We start from the raw sequence: 12,884 nt of genomic DNA, 5'->3' as shown, positions 1-12,884 counted from the left end.
CTCAGAATTTAACCAGGAACTTTTAAACTGACATCAAGGTTTGTTGCTAGAATACAGCATTGAAGTTCAAGGGCAAACTTGGGCGATATATTTATGGATGTGTACATACCTATATTATTCCTGGAACAAGCGTGTGACAATTTAAGCAAGAGCCATGCTTTGTAAATTAAACTTCATAATTTGTGGATTTATACAGATGTATCGCAAATTGACCCCAGTTCTAATAAGGGGGTGTCTGTTCCATGTAACTGCAGTCATTTGGACAACAGCAGGGCCCCTGTCTGAGAAGTTTCTGGCTGCGTGTGTCTCCTCATTAGGGTGCATTGCTGTAAAGATCAGTCAGACTCCACATTGTTTTGCTTCGGTGTCTGCAACAAGGGGCAGTGAAGCAGAATGCTGTATTGCCGGCACAGCCTCTCCCTACTCTGACATCAGCCAAGTCATTTGACCACTCCGTGGCTCTGTTTAGCTGGTGCAAAGCAGGAATATCTCTGAAATTTAACTCTGAATAAGTGTTTCTGGAGGGGAGGGGGTTGTTTTGGAGCCCATCTCCACTGTAGCTTCTGAATGCTGGAGGCGGTATCCTTCTAGGCGCTGAAATGGCTTCTTCCTTCTCCATTAGAGGCTTGGACTTTGAAATACCACTGCAATGTTAAAGGTGGATTCAGGACACTGCTCCTACCAGCTGAATGTCTTCCTGCCACCTAGTGCCTGTAAATGCACACAGTGATGGGGTTTTTTTAGCAGTTATTCTTTGCCTCCTACTGAGAAGTGGGTATTTTACTTTAGTGTGTTTGAATTACACTAAATTGCATCAGTGTAACTGGAACATAAGGGGACTGTTGCTAGTTTCCAGACTGATACTATTGGATTTGCAGTTGGAAAGCCCTATACTCTGTTCTCTAGCAATTTCAAGAAATTCCTATATAGCTTTGTAGTTTTCTATTAGGTGGGCTGCTTGGATGAAGGATGAGTGTGAGTGAAGTGAAGCTGTTGACCATCTCTTACCAAAATGCCAAGGCTTAAGTTGTGGGATGAGTGCATGGCAGGGGGATGGAGCGGGATTGAAGCCCTGCTAAGGGATATGTCTTATGTTTGCTCGTTGTCTGCAAACTTGTTTTCTGGTTGTGGTTTGTTGTGTTGGGTGTTTTTTTGTTGTTTTTTTTTTTGTTTTTTTAAGCCCACTTGTTCTGTTCCTCCAAGCTGTTGTTTTTCTGTTCTGCTTTTGGCTGCACTAACTGAAGCTCTTTCTATGTTTTTACAGGCTCTTTCTTGATAAGGATATGCCTAGGTATTTTCTGTTTGCTTCCTTTGTACATAAAGATTCTTGAAAATAGAATGCTTTATGTCCCGTTTGTATTGCTGCCACTTCCCTTTTAGCTTTTACTGAATTCTGTTAGCACGCCTCCTAGCTCTTCCAGAAGTAGTATACCTCCTCCTCCTTTGTGTCAGGGGTTTATTCAGGTACAATTCAGAGGGAGACTTGTGAAGGTGAACTTTCCTTCACATGTAAGAGATAGCTTCCTTCATTCAGTCTTTCTGATTCTCAAAATGTGCCATCAGAATATAGTCCCTGTTTGTAGTCCTTGCTATTTTCTTCCTTTGTTCTGTATCAAAGAACTAAATTTGGAATTTCTTACTGTCTCTGACTCTGTAATGCTTGCCATGTTTGAAGTACCAAGTCAAGGACTGAATGATTAGGTTACTTGAAATTCCAGCTCAGAATTGCACTGAACAAAAAGCAGTGGCTGCCATGTGACTGGCATTCAACCTGTGTTCTTAGGTTGGATTTGCATCTGAAATTTAACCATGTGGTTGCTACTTCTTAGTTTACCAGTTGGCAGAGAAGCGAGACATGTAGTAGCTGCTCAGACTGGATTCCTCTTTCACCTTCCAGATTGGATCACAGCCAAGCATGGTGGCTGCACAATCTGGGACAATTTGTACTCTGCTTTCTGTGTTCTGCCTCTTTGAAAAAGAGAAGACTTAAGTCTTCAATGCTCTCAATTCACCACCTTTCACTAATGCTAAAATTCACTTAAAAATCAGTTCTAACTATACATTGCTGCCTTTAACCTGTTTCTCCTGTTTTCCATGCTTTGCTTGTTCTGTGCTCCATTTTCCTCCTTGCACTGTTGGCTATGCTGAAAGAAGTTTGCTCACTTCTGTTTTTTGTCCCCCTCTATAACTATTCTAGCAAGTTCTGGTTTGGACAAGCAAGATTGTGTATATTTAACTTCCTGGCTAGACAAAATCCAGTAGAGTAACTGTCTTGAAGCTTGTCAACTGTCAACTTGGTGTTCATACAAAAATCATCATTTTGCTAAAGAGGGGCATTTAGTTCTGCACTGATGAACATTTACACCTGTGTTCTCTCTTTGTGATGAGAAGTCGTGTTTGGCAAATGGTGCAGAGCTGAATCAGGGGCTAGGTACGCTGGCTTTCCCATCTGTGGAGAACCAGGTTTTACTACTTTTTCTTTCACCCAGATAGTAGATCTGGAGCTTGCTAAAAGTTTAAAAAATTGCTCTCATAACTAAGACATGATGAAAGATTAAAACATAGGGACTCAACACGGATTTGTAAAGGGTTAGAGGACAACCTGTGTTGTTTGCCTAATCTAACTCAAGTAAGGATTATTACATTACAGTGCTTTTAAAGTTACCAATTACTTAGCCTTTAGAATATGTTTCTCTGTAGCATTTTAATAGAAGCAAGACATTTAGAAGTAATTTCTTAAGTATGCTACTTCAAATGCAAACAGTATTTAGCAATATTCTCAAATTATATTACTTGACTGCACAGTTCATGGTGCCTCAATGTATTAGCTCAGAATTGTGTAATTGCTATCAGGAAAAGGGGATTCTTGGGAACTCTATTTGAGATCAGAACTCTTCGTTTCTGGTACGTCTGCTCTTAGGCTGTTTCATGTTTCCTTTTGTTTTGGTTTGGTTTTTGTTATTTCTTCCTTGCACTCCCACCCTGCTTTTTGTCATTTGTCTTTGGTTTAATTTTCTATTTTTCTGAGTTGGCCTTGGGCATCAGTACAGAAGCTCTTTAGAGATATAACTTGTTTTTAAAAAAATAATATACGTGAAGGACTTTCTTGCTTTTAGTACCACATCATTTGGACTCGAAATGGGATGGAAAACCTCAGTGGCAAGGGGATTTGGGAGGGAAATTATATGGAGGTGATGAAGAATTAATACCTTCTTTTTCTGTTACCGGTGTAGAAAACTGCAAAGCGTGCTGTATTACTGAATAAGGGTATAGGACTTCTTTCCAAAGGAACGTACATGAAATCAGTCTCTACCTGTGAGAAAGGAGAAAGCTCATTTCCCTAAGCCCCTGTTAGAGAGGAGAGAGTGTAATGGGGACTTTAGAGTTGATGATTTAGCTGTCCTGTGTATGATGCTGTCTCTCACTTTTTACTTGAACAGATGAACTTTCCTGATTGCTGGGGTAGAACTGTGGGAGCTTCCAGCTCCTGTCTTTCCATGTACCAAATTGAAGAAACTTCTTACAAAAGTTTGTGTTAGATCTGCAAGTTTTTACTTGAAGCTAGTAGGGACATAGAAAGAAGTCTTTATCGCTTGAATATAGGACTTATCCCTACCTATCAATCATTCTGATTTGCTGTCAGAAGCTGCTGGTTTTATATGACTAAGTATTAGAGGGATCTCTTCTGTTGCTGTATGTTAGTCCTGAAATACGGTGTAGAATGAGTGTTGCTTATAAAAAAGAATCTTCCCATGCACTTTGAAGGTCCAGCTGTGCTGAATTGGGCCTGAAGCAACAGAGAGGAATTCTGTCTGTTTAGAAACACTGTTCGTTAGTGCTGAGTTCCCCGTAGTGTTATGACAGCTTTTGTTCTCTTCTGTATTTCCTCTTTTCTCTTTTAAATGACTCTTTTTCATAACAGGCAATCGTCTCTTATGCCACACTATTTGAGGTAGAAGTAATCAATCTTGGGAAAGAAGAGAAGGTCTTTGCTTCAAGTATTTGTTGTCTAAGCCACTGAGGTCAATAGCAGTCATAGTGGATGATGTCAAGAGAGAGATGCTTTACACTGACTGATGAGGGGGATGCAGAGGAACTTTTACTATTGAGCTTTTACTGTATTTTTTTGCAGGACTTTCTATCGGTTTGAAGCAGTTTGGGATAGCTCCTTGCATAACTCCCTTCTTCTCAATCGAGTGACACCATATGGAGAGAAGATATATATGACCCTTTCTGCTTACCTGGAGGTAAGAGACCTGTGCCTTCCTTTTTGCTTGTGACTCAAGTGATAACTATTTGAGACAGCAGACAGTGTGTACCCGAGATAAATACTTACTGGACTAAGTGATTTTTCAATTCTGAAGCCAGTGAAAGTCTCTATTCATTTTCTGAGAACAGGGTGGAAAAACTTACTCACAGGTAACATCTTGATGTCAAGGTATTACTGCCTTGCAACAATGTGAAGTGAAACTGGTGATCTCTTATCTTTTGTGCCTCATTTTATCTATCTTTGTATCCGAAAATCCATTGAAATCAGTGAACGTTCCTCTGTAAGTACTACTAGTGTTACGAACACTGGCCTAGCTCTTGGCTTTGCGTGCAAGACACTGTTGTTTTGTGTAGTACAATTGTTTCAGCCACAAGATGCATGAAGAAAGTTGACGGTTCTCTTTCACAGAAACATACGAAAACCCTTCACCAAAGACCCAAACAAGAACAAATTTCAAAAAGCTGTCCCACTAAAAGAGGGAAGCAGTATCACTTGGCATAGTTGTCTGCAGCCACTCATTCATTACTGTTTTTTCTCATAGCTTGACCACTGCATCCAGCCTGCTGTTATAACAAAGGATGTTTGTATGGTCTTTTACTCACGAGATGCCAAGATCTCGCCACCACGATCGCTACGCAATCTCTTTGGCAGTGGTTATTCCAAATCTCCAGATTCGTAAGTTCAGTTACTAATTTTGGTATCGATGTCTTATGTCAGCATTTGCTTTTTCTCTTAGAGGGCATGGGGAGAATGTAGCTTAGTTTTTCTTTATTTCTTCTTTGAAAGTCTATCTAGTTATAGTTCTCCAGTCTGGTTTTGAACATTCTTTCTTGCTTGCATTTATTTCAGTGAAACTCTGATGGCTTCTCTCTTTACTGACCCCTTTTCCAGCCTTCTGACTGAACAGTTGGGAAGAGAGATCCATTTTTCAAGCTTGCACATAGATTACCCTGATCCTGACCTGGAATTTACTGCAGCAGCTGTTCTCTGAGTCTACTGGGGGGTGGGGGGGAACATGGGGGAAATGCCACTTTTAGAGGTCTTGCAGTCTCTCCTGGCTATTTTATGTCAAGGTTAGAATTCAGATGTAGTTCTAATGAACAACTATACTTAAACTCCTAATTTGGGGACCACTTAACTAAAGCTAACGCACTTTATTTCTGAAGATAATAAGGTTTGGTTTTTTCTTCTGTTTTCTTGTGAACAGCAATCGAGTAACCGGGATCTATGAACTAAGTTTATGCAAAATGGCAGACACAGGAAGTCCAGGTAAGCAGTGACTGGGTGTTCAAGCGATAAAGATGCTGTAAACTGAAATATTGCAGAAAATTTTGTAGGCAGAACGGAGTAAACACTTCTGTCCTGATGGGAAGCAGTTCCTGTGTTTCACAAGAGCGATGGAACATTGCTATTCCATAAAAAACTTATGCAGGCTTTTAATTTTGACTTGGGTCTGTGTTTACCATTGGTGAACCAAGGATTCACTGAAAACTTTACATTTTCTGACATGGGTATATCAGGAAGCTGGGCATGTACATGGATCATAGACTTAGGGGGCATAATACATGGCTCATAACTAACACAGCTGAGACTTGGTTTTGCAGCAATAGAGTTTTCTTTTGGTCTTTTGAAGATATTGCTGATACCTGATGCAAGCTTGATAACTTGGAAGGAATGTAGTTCATGTAGTATCAGCATATTTTTCCTCTAAGACCTAGCAATTGAAGTTCTTGTGTTGAATTAGACTGAACAGGAGTTTGCATTATATTGTGGTCCATAGAAAATATCTGAATGAAGAAAGCTGGACTAAATCAAATCTCTTTGGGATGTGTGATTGCTGTTAATGAAATCATTGCGTTGTATATTTCCAGCCAAACAGCAGAAGCATTGGTTATTTGCAGATTGGCAATTGGTAAGTGTTTCTTAGTGGCTTCCCTCTGGCTATGTTTTTAACATGTCTTATGTTGTTTTTTACTGCTCAGGAATGCAGAGGAGGAGGAGGAAAGTCCTGGATACATCTGTGGCATATGTGCGAGGAGAAGAGAACCTGGCAGGTTGGAGGCCCAGGGGTGACAGTCTCATTCTAGAGCATCAATGGGAACTGGAGAAACTGGAGCTGCTGCATGAAGTGAGTAAAGAGACAGGGGAAGTGAAAGAAAAAGCACAACTGTACCTTTGAATTTGCCTTTAGTCTACCCACTGTGAGACCACCTGAGCTGAATGGGTTCCCAAATGGGAGTTTGTTCTCAAATTCAAGATTTAAATAAATTCTCCGACAGAGAAGATAGAAAGTGTGTGGCTGGCTGCTGAGTAGAACCTTCAGCTCAGAATCTGTGTATTCAGCAAAGGCCGATTCAACTTCTAGTGCCACTGTAAACTCCTCTCCACAGGGAAAATGTTTACTGGTATGAATCTTAAAAGAATGCATAAGAATTCAGTGCCTGTAAAATAGGCAACATCCTGGAGCAGATGATAACTGATTGCTTTTCTTACTAGGTGGAAAAAACCCGGCATTTCCTTCTGCTTCGTGAAAAGCTTGGTGACAGCATCCCCAAGTCCCTGAGTGACTCACTGTCTCCCAGTCTGAGCAGTGGAACCCTCAGTACCTCCACCAGCATTTCCTCACAAATTTCGACTACAACATTTGAGAGTGCTGTGACGCCCAGTGAGAGCAGTGGCTATGACTCAGCAGATATAGAGAGCCTGGTGGATCGGGAGAAAGAGCTGGCCACCAAGGTATAACATGAGAAAAGCGTCATGGGTCTAAATTGAGGTGCCAAAGATGATTAAAGATTAATGATGAGCTTCTCAAATAGCATGGTGAATATCCAGTATTGTGTGAGTTTCTTTTTAATACGCTCTATAGTGAGATCATCCATCCTCACCAGCCAGTGCTGGTGGCTAGGTTTGTGCTATGGCTGTACCTCATTCCCCTTCATTAGTAGTTCTGTAAATGAAACTTTTGAATTTTATCAAGGGAAGTGATTATTCCCCTCTTCTAAACTGCTGTGAAAAATCCCAGAAGAATTTGTTTGTTCTTTCATGAGCTGCCAAGTGTGTCTTGGCAAATTGCCCCTTGTGTTCAAATTTCTCTGAAAATCTAAATGTAAAATTCTTTTCTGTGTGTGGTTTGTTTTTTTTCCCCCCATCTTAGTGTCTGCAGCTTCTTACTCATACTTTCAATCGGGAATTTAGCCAGGTGTACAACAGCATCAGTGATTGTAAGGTAAATATTTCATTCAGTACAATACACTATATTTGTAGCACAATAGCAATGTATTTGTAGTTTGTGGAATCTGTTGATACTATGAAGAGACAAAACACTTCATATTAATTTTCTTTATTTTCAGTCTGTTGGAAGCATTTGGCTATTCAGCGTCAGGTTCCAAAGACTATTGCAGGAATTAGAAATGGTGTGAACTTGGACTATAGTATAGCTTCTAGTTTATTAGCAGACTGGAAGCGCTCTTCTTATCTTTCCCTACATACACTTTCCCTATGTAAAAGGATAAATTGGCTTTTTAAAAAATTCTGACTGTAGGCACAGGGGACACCAAGTTGCAAACTGGATAGTCTAATATTCTGTTGAGGAAGTCAAGGTGTGAATAATCAGAAGTGTAGGACGTTAATGACAAGCTGTGTCTACAGAAGTGCCATTGTATTTTCACCCCCAGATGGGTTTATGATGGTTGTGTGCAAAAATTTGGCTGTTGAGTAGGGAAATGGCCGATAGAAATACCTTTCTTCTATTATATATTTCTGAGCCTTCCACGTGCTGGGTGCCACGTTCTAGCCAGGACTGAACACTAGCTACAAAAAAAAACTCCTCTGTAATATTTTGCCTGTATTTGTCCTTGTAGTTGTCGGATATCTCTCCAGTTGGGCGGGACCCATCAGTGTCAAGTTTCAGCAGTGCTACCCTCACACCTTCATCTACCTGCCCTTCTCTGGTGGATTCAAGATGCAATTCAATTGATCAGAAGTAAGTATAGGGTATTAATAGAAAAACATTACTTCTCAGTGCTTCACGAATCTCTTTGCTATGTTTTCTGATTTATTTTTTTTCTCCCCCTTTCTTCCTTTTCCCTACTTTCTCTGTATCAGCCCCCTTGCCTTACCTTCTCTAATCACTCTGCAAAATTATTTTTGCCTGTTTTGTTCTTTTGAAGTGTTGGGGTTGGGTTTTTTGTGCTGAAGGAACAGTCAGATACTTGTCATTCCAGTGACCAGTGCATCTTCAGTGTGTAGAGTCCACAAGTTTTTTTCAGAGGTCTGTTAAAAAGACTTACTAACAACAACCCAGAATAAACCAGTTTGGCCAGTAATCCCTGTTTATCTTTCTCAGCTGTATGTATAGAAGATATTTTTGATTAAATTGGGAATAACTACTTAGTGAAAGACGTGATTTGTACCTTCTCAGTTTAACATTCCTGAGAGGAGGAGTGCTGACAAAGTAGTGCATTTTACATCAAACCATAGTAAGACATATGTCTGTGTTGTGACTGTGTTTGGCAAGAGAAACGAGGGAGGAGTAGTGGGGAAACAACTTACTAGCAGTTATTATAAGTCTTATTCCACAGATTTCAAGGGAAATGCTATTTGTTATTGTACAAAAGGATCCCAATGTCATACAAAAAATCTGGACTGGAGGATGAAACTTGTAAGACAGGTTAGGCTGTAGATGCACTTTAAATTCCATTGTCAGATTCAGTTGGTTTTTTGTGATTTACTTTTATTTCTCCGCTTTTTTTTAAAGGACACCAGAAGCAAATTCTCGTGCCTCCAGTCCCTGTCATGAGGTGGAACAGTTCCAGCTAATTCCTACAGTAGAAACTTCCTATCTTGCCAGAGCTGGAAAGAATGAATTCCTAAACCTCGTTCCTGATATTGAGGAAATTAGACCAGGGTATGTTTCCTATTGTAGTGTGATCATGGCTTCCTGAGAGCTGTCACAAGGGCTTTCTGAGATTTGTAGTTTCTTTGACCCATTTGAGGAAGGTAAATGAAACAGGTGATAGCAGAACTGCAGAGTTCTGTATGATGGAGGCAGGATTGACGAGAGTCGTGTTGACATTTGATTTCTGCAGCGGTCATTCTCTGCATCTACTTAATGAACAGGATTTCCAGTGGCTTAAATATAATGTCTGTTATCATCAAAACCATGGCTGAATTTTACTGAAGTAGAGATCTTTGTGGGTCCTTCGTTCTGTCAGACTTTTGCACAGTTCTTGAAGACAAAATTCAGCTTGCTATAGAACTTTTTCATAATACTACTGTTGCAGACAAAACGTATAAGGACCAAGTGTCTCTTACGGTGTTTTGCAGTTAATAGGGATACTCAGTAGGTGTCTTATTTAGGGGAAAATGTATTCCTGTTTATCTGTGGGTTTGGTTTTGTTTGTTTGTTTCCAGCTCTGTGGTCTCAAAGAAAGGATACCTCCACTTCAAGGAGCCACTCTCCAGCTCCTGGGCCAAGCACTTTGTGGTGGTTCGCCGTCCCTACGTTTTTATTTACAACAGTGACAAAGATCCTGTAGAAAGAGGAATCATAAACTTATCCACAGCTCAGGTGGAATACAGTGAGGATCAACAAGCAATGGTAAAGGTCAGTCTGAGAGCTATTGTTTGTTTACCCGTAGAGCAGGAACATTACAGGTAGTAGTGCATCCATACCATCCTGTGTGTCATCTCTGCTCCGAGGAAAATGCATCTATGTCTTGGAGCAATGTCTGGCATCTGATGATTCTGCCCACAAAGTTCCCAGTTTGTTCAGGGCTGCTTATGTTTTGGACACAGTTGTACAAGAGATTGAAAATGACTGCTGTTATGCATCATATTTTGTTTAATGAGCATGTGTTGGTACCGTGATGCTGTGTGTTTGGTTTTTGTAGTTTCATTTGTGTGGTGTTTGGGGGTTGTGTGATTTGGTTTTTTGTTTAAAAAAAACCAAAACCAACACACACAAACATCCTTCAAGGAATCAAATTAACTTTACTAGTCCACCTCAGCAGCTTTTAAAGTCCACACTCATGAGTTAAAACTATATTTTGTAGATGTCCTATTTGACTGACTAATAATATCCTGGAAATGACCAGTGAAACTTAAATGAAAGACCTTAGGTCTTGTGTTTTTTAGGAGTGTGACATAGCAAACTGTTCCTCAGAGGAGTGGTGTGTATCAGCTTCTGTGCTTGTAGACTTCAGTATTTTAAATTGTCCTTAATATTCCAGACACCCAACACATTTGGCGTATGCACAAAGCATCGTGGGGTCCTGCTCCAGGCCATCAATGACAAAGACATGAATGACTGGTTATATGCCTTCAATCCACTTCTTGCTGGCACAATACGGTAAGAGGCAGTTCTTGGGCAGACAATGCTGCAGGAGGCAGATAGTTTGTCACAGAATTTAATCTTGTTCTGAAGAATTTGACAAGATGGGTGAACTGAAGGAGGGAGGAGAGTGGGCAACAAAAAAACCCCAAAACCAAACAAGCCCTGTATTTCAGGAAATGCAGCGGCTGTTGCTTTGGCTTGTGACATTCTTGACAGATGTATTCAGTTTGAACATGTGTGGTATGCTTCATGCAATAGTACATTTGGAGGCCACAAAATGGTTTCCTTGCATTGGTATTTTACAAATTTATAAAGCTTCTTATTGCCTCTGTGCAGGCGGGTCTGGACTGCCTTTTCATTCTCTTGATTGTGAGCTAAAGCAGAAATTTCATTTCCTTCCCTTTTTTGAACTTCTCTAGAAGCCTTCCCTTTAGCACAGGTCACAGACATCCCCTGCTTGCTGGAGAGATCTTGCTACGCTACAGTAGCTCTTCTTTTCAGTAAAAAAAAAAAAAAATTAAAAACTAAGCTATTACTGTACAGCATCAAATAATTTCCTAACAGTGCAGTCCTTGAAAGATCCCGTCTTCCTTTAAAGGAGCACAGCAGAAGAGTGAGAAGTCTTTGTCATTATAGCCCTTGATACATTTTACTTTCTAAACATGTGGAGTAAACTAGGACTATATGAAAGGATTTAAAAAAAAGGGTGGACGAACTGTGGGGAGGGAAGAAAAATAAACTTCCAGAATTCAACAAATACTTTTTTTTACTTCTTTCTTGTGCAGGTCAAAACTGGCTCGAAGACGCACGGGCCAGCTGAAGTACTGAGTCCATGTAATGTTCTCATCTGTTCTCCCTAACTCACCTTCTGATAGATAGTGTTACCTCTCATTTTCTCTTTGTGATTCTTGACGGTTTCTCTTGTATGTAATCCTGTGGCTTAACATCCCCTACCTTCCCAACTTCTTCAGCACATTTTCTAGGTATTCTAACCCTACCTTGTTTCTTTTCATTTGTACCAAGAATCGTACTAGTAGCATGTGGCCAAACAAAAAGAGAAAGAAAAAAAAAATTCAAAAAAATGGAGTGATTATGCACGACTCTAAAAAGAAAAAAAAAAGTTATTTATTTTTTCTTATAACAATTGTTTTCCCAGTCCAACTGACCTTTTGGTGTCTGTCCCACTGTCCATTGTTGTCTGTCTAGACTGCTGCAGGTTTTTCATTCAATTTGTGACTTGGCAGTAGTCATTGGTTCCCTCAGGACAAAGTTCTGATGCCAGGGAAAGGTAAATTCTTCTATGTAGACATTACCCAGCCAGGAACTTCAATAGCTCCTCAGGCTTTCTGGATCCAGCCGCTAATTTAAACTGTTGAAAGCTGATGTTGGACAAATCTATCTGGGGAGACTGGATTTTGGACTTGGTGCAAGTTTTTGAGTTTCCAGGGTCCAACAGGCTAAGGCATGAGCTGGAAAAGATAGGGAACAAACCAAGAGGGGCTGGCTAGAGTAATCTGCCTTTAAACTCTTGCTGTGGGGTTGCAGGTGAAGAGTGCTTGGCTTTAACTCTTTCCCAAAACATTAACACTCACTCCTCTGCCTCTGAACTGAGCTGAGGAGACGGAACTTGTGCTGATGTGAGGAAAAACAAACCACATCGCTGAAACATTAGCTATAATCCCTAAAGTTTTAGATGCTCAGCCTCGTATTTGCCAGATGGAGAGTGTTAAGCGGAAATGGAACAGCGTGGTTGTTCCCTAAAGCGCTTTCAGGAGATCACCACAGGAGGGCAGTATCTCCTCTGTCTGCTTTTAGTCCTGACTTCTGAGTTCTGTAGCAACAGTTCTTCACCTCTCTTGGAAGAGATGTACGGTTGTCATTGGTATGTTAGGATAGACTGTCCTACGGCATCATTCTGAAAGACCTGCTTTATGCATGCATTCCTTATCTGTAATACTCAAATAATATCCCATCTGCTCATGGGGAAAGCATCTTCTGTCTACAAAATACTTTCTAGACCTAGCACTTGCAGTATTCTCCAGGGAACAGCAGGACACTTTCAATTCCTTTTGGAATAGCTGTTGAATGTCTCCTAATTTCCCTGCTACAATTTTCATCAGCTAAACCCCCCTAGTTAGTTTTAACTTCAGAATTAGTCCTTCCTGAAGGACAGATCAAGTGGACTCTGGTCCTGGTCAGTGGGGTGTAATAATTGGCTTCTTGGAGATCAGCTGGGTGGTGTTAGTTCTTGACCTACAATGTAAGTTCTCCTTGTGGCCA

The 12,884-nt window shown here is 40.5% G+C and overlaps 1 protein-coding gene across 9 annotated transcripts in view; it reads left to right on the top strand.

Annotated features, from left to right (window-relative positions):
* The window catches only part of KIF1B (kinesin family member 1B), a 94,333-nt gene extending 82,673 nt beyond the window's left edge, over positions 1 to 11,660 (top strand). For all 9 annotated transcript variants that reach the window (XM_019474726.1, XM_009289645.1, XM_009289642.1 and 6 more), the window contains 11 exons: positions 4,133 to 4,247; positions 4,812 to 4,945; positions 5,478 to 5,539; positions 6,253 to 6,398; positions 6,767 to 7,006; positions 7,425 to 7,496; positions 8,131 to 8,252; positions 9,027 to 9,176; positions 9,683 to 9,875; positions 10,501 to 10,619; positions 11,390 to 11,660. In XM_019474726.1, coding sequence (XP_019330271.1) covers positions 4,133 to 4,247; positions 4,812 to 4,945; positions 5,478 to 5,539; positions 6,253 to 6,398; positions 6,767 to 7,006; positions 7,425 to 7,496; positions 8,131 to 8,252; positions 9,027 to 9,176; positions 9,683 to 9,875; positions 10,501 to 10,619; positions 11,390 to 11,432 — 1,396 coding nt within the window. In that variant the 3' untranslated portion in view covers positions 11,433 to 11,660. The remainder of the gene's footprint in view (positions 1 to 4,132; positions 4,248 to 4,811; positions 4,946 to 5,477; positions 5,540 to 6,252; positions 6,399 to 6,766; positions 7,007 to 7,424; positions 7,497 to 8,130; positions 8,253 to 9,026; positions 9,177 to 9,682; positions 9,876 to 10,500; positions 10,620 to 11,389) is intronic.
* The last annotated feature ends 1,224 nt before the right edge of the window (positions 11,661 to 12,884 follow it).

The sequence above is a fragment of the Aptenodytes forsteri genome, unplaced genomic scaffold (genome assembly GCF_000699145.1).
Source record: "Aptenodytes forsteri isolate BGI_AS27 unplaced genomic scaffold, ASM69914v1 Scaffold61, whole genome shotgun sequence".
Lineage (NCBI taxonomy): Eukaryota > Metazoa > Chordata > Aves > Sphenisciformes > Spheniscidae > Aptenodytes > Aptenodytes forsteri.
The sequence above is the reverse complement of the archived record's forward strand: the minus strand, read 5'-3'. Positions and strand labels throughout refer to the sequence as shown.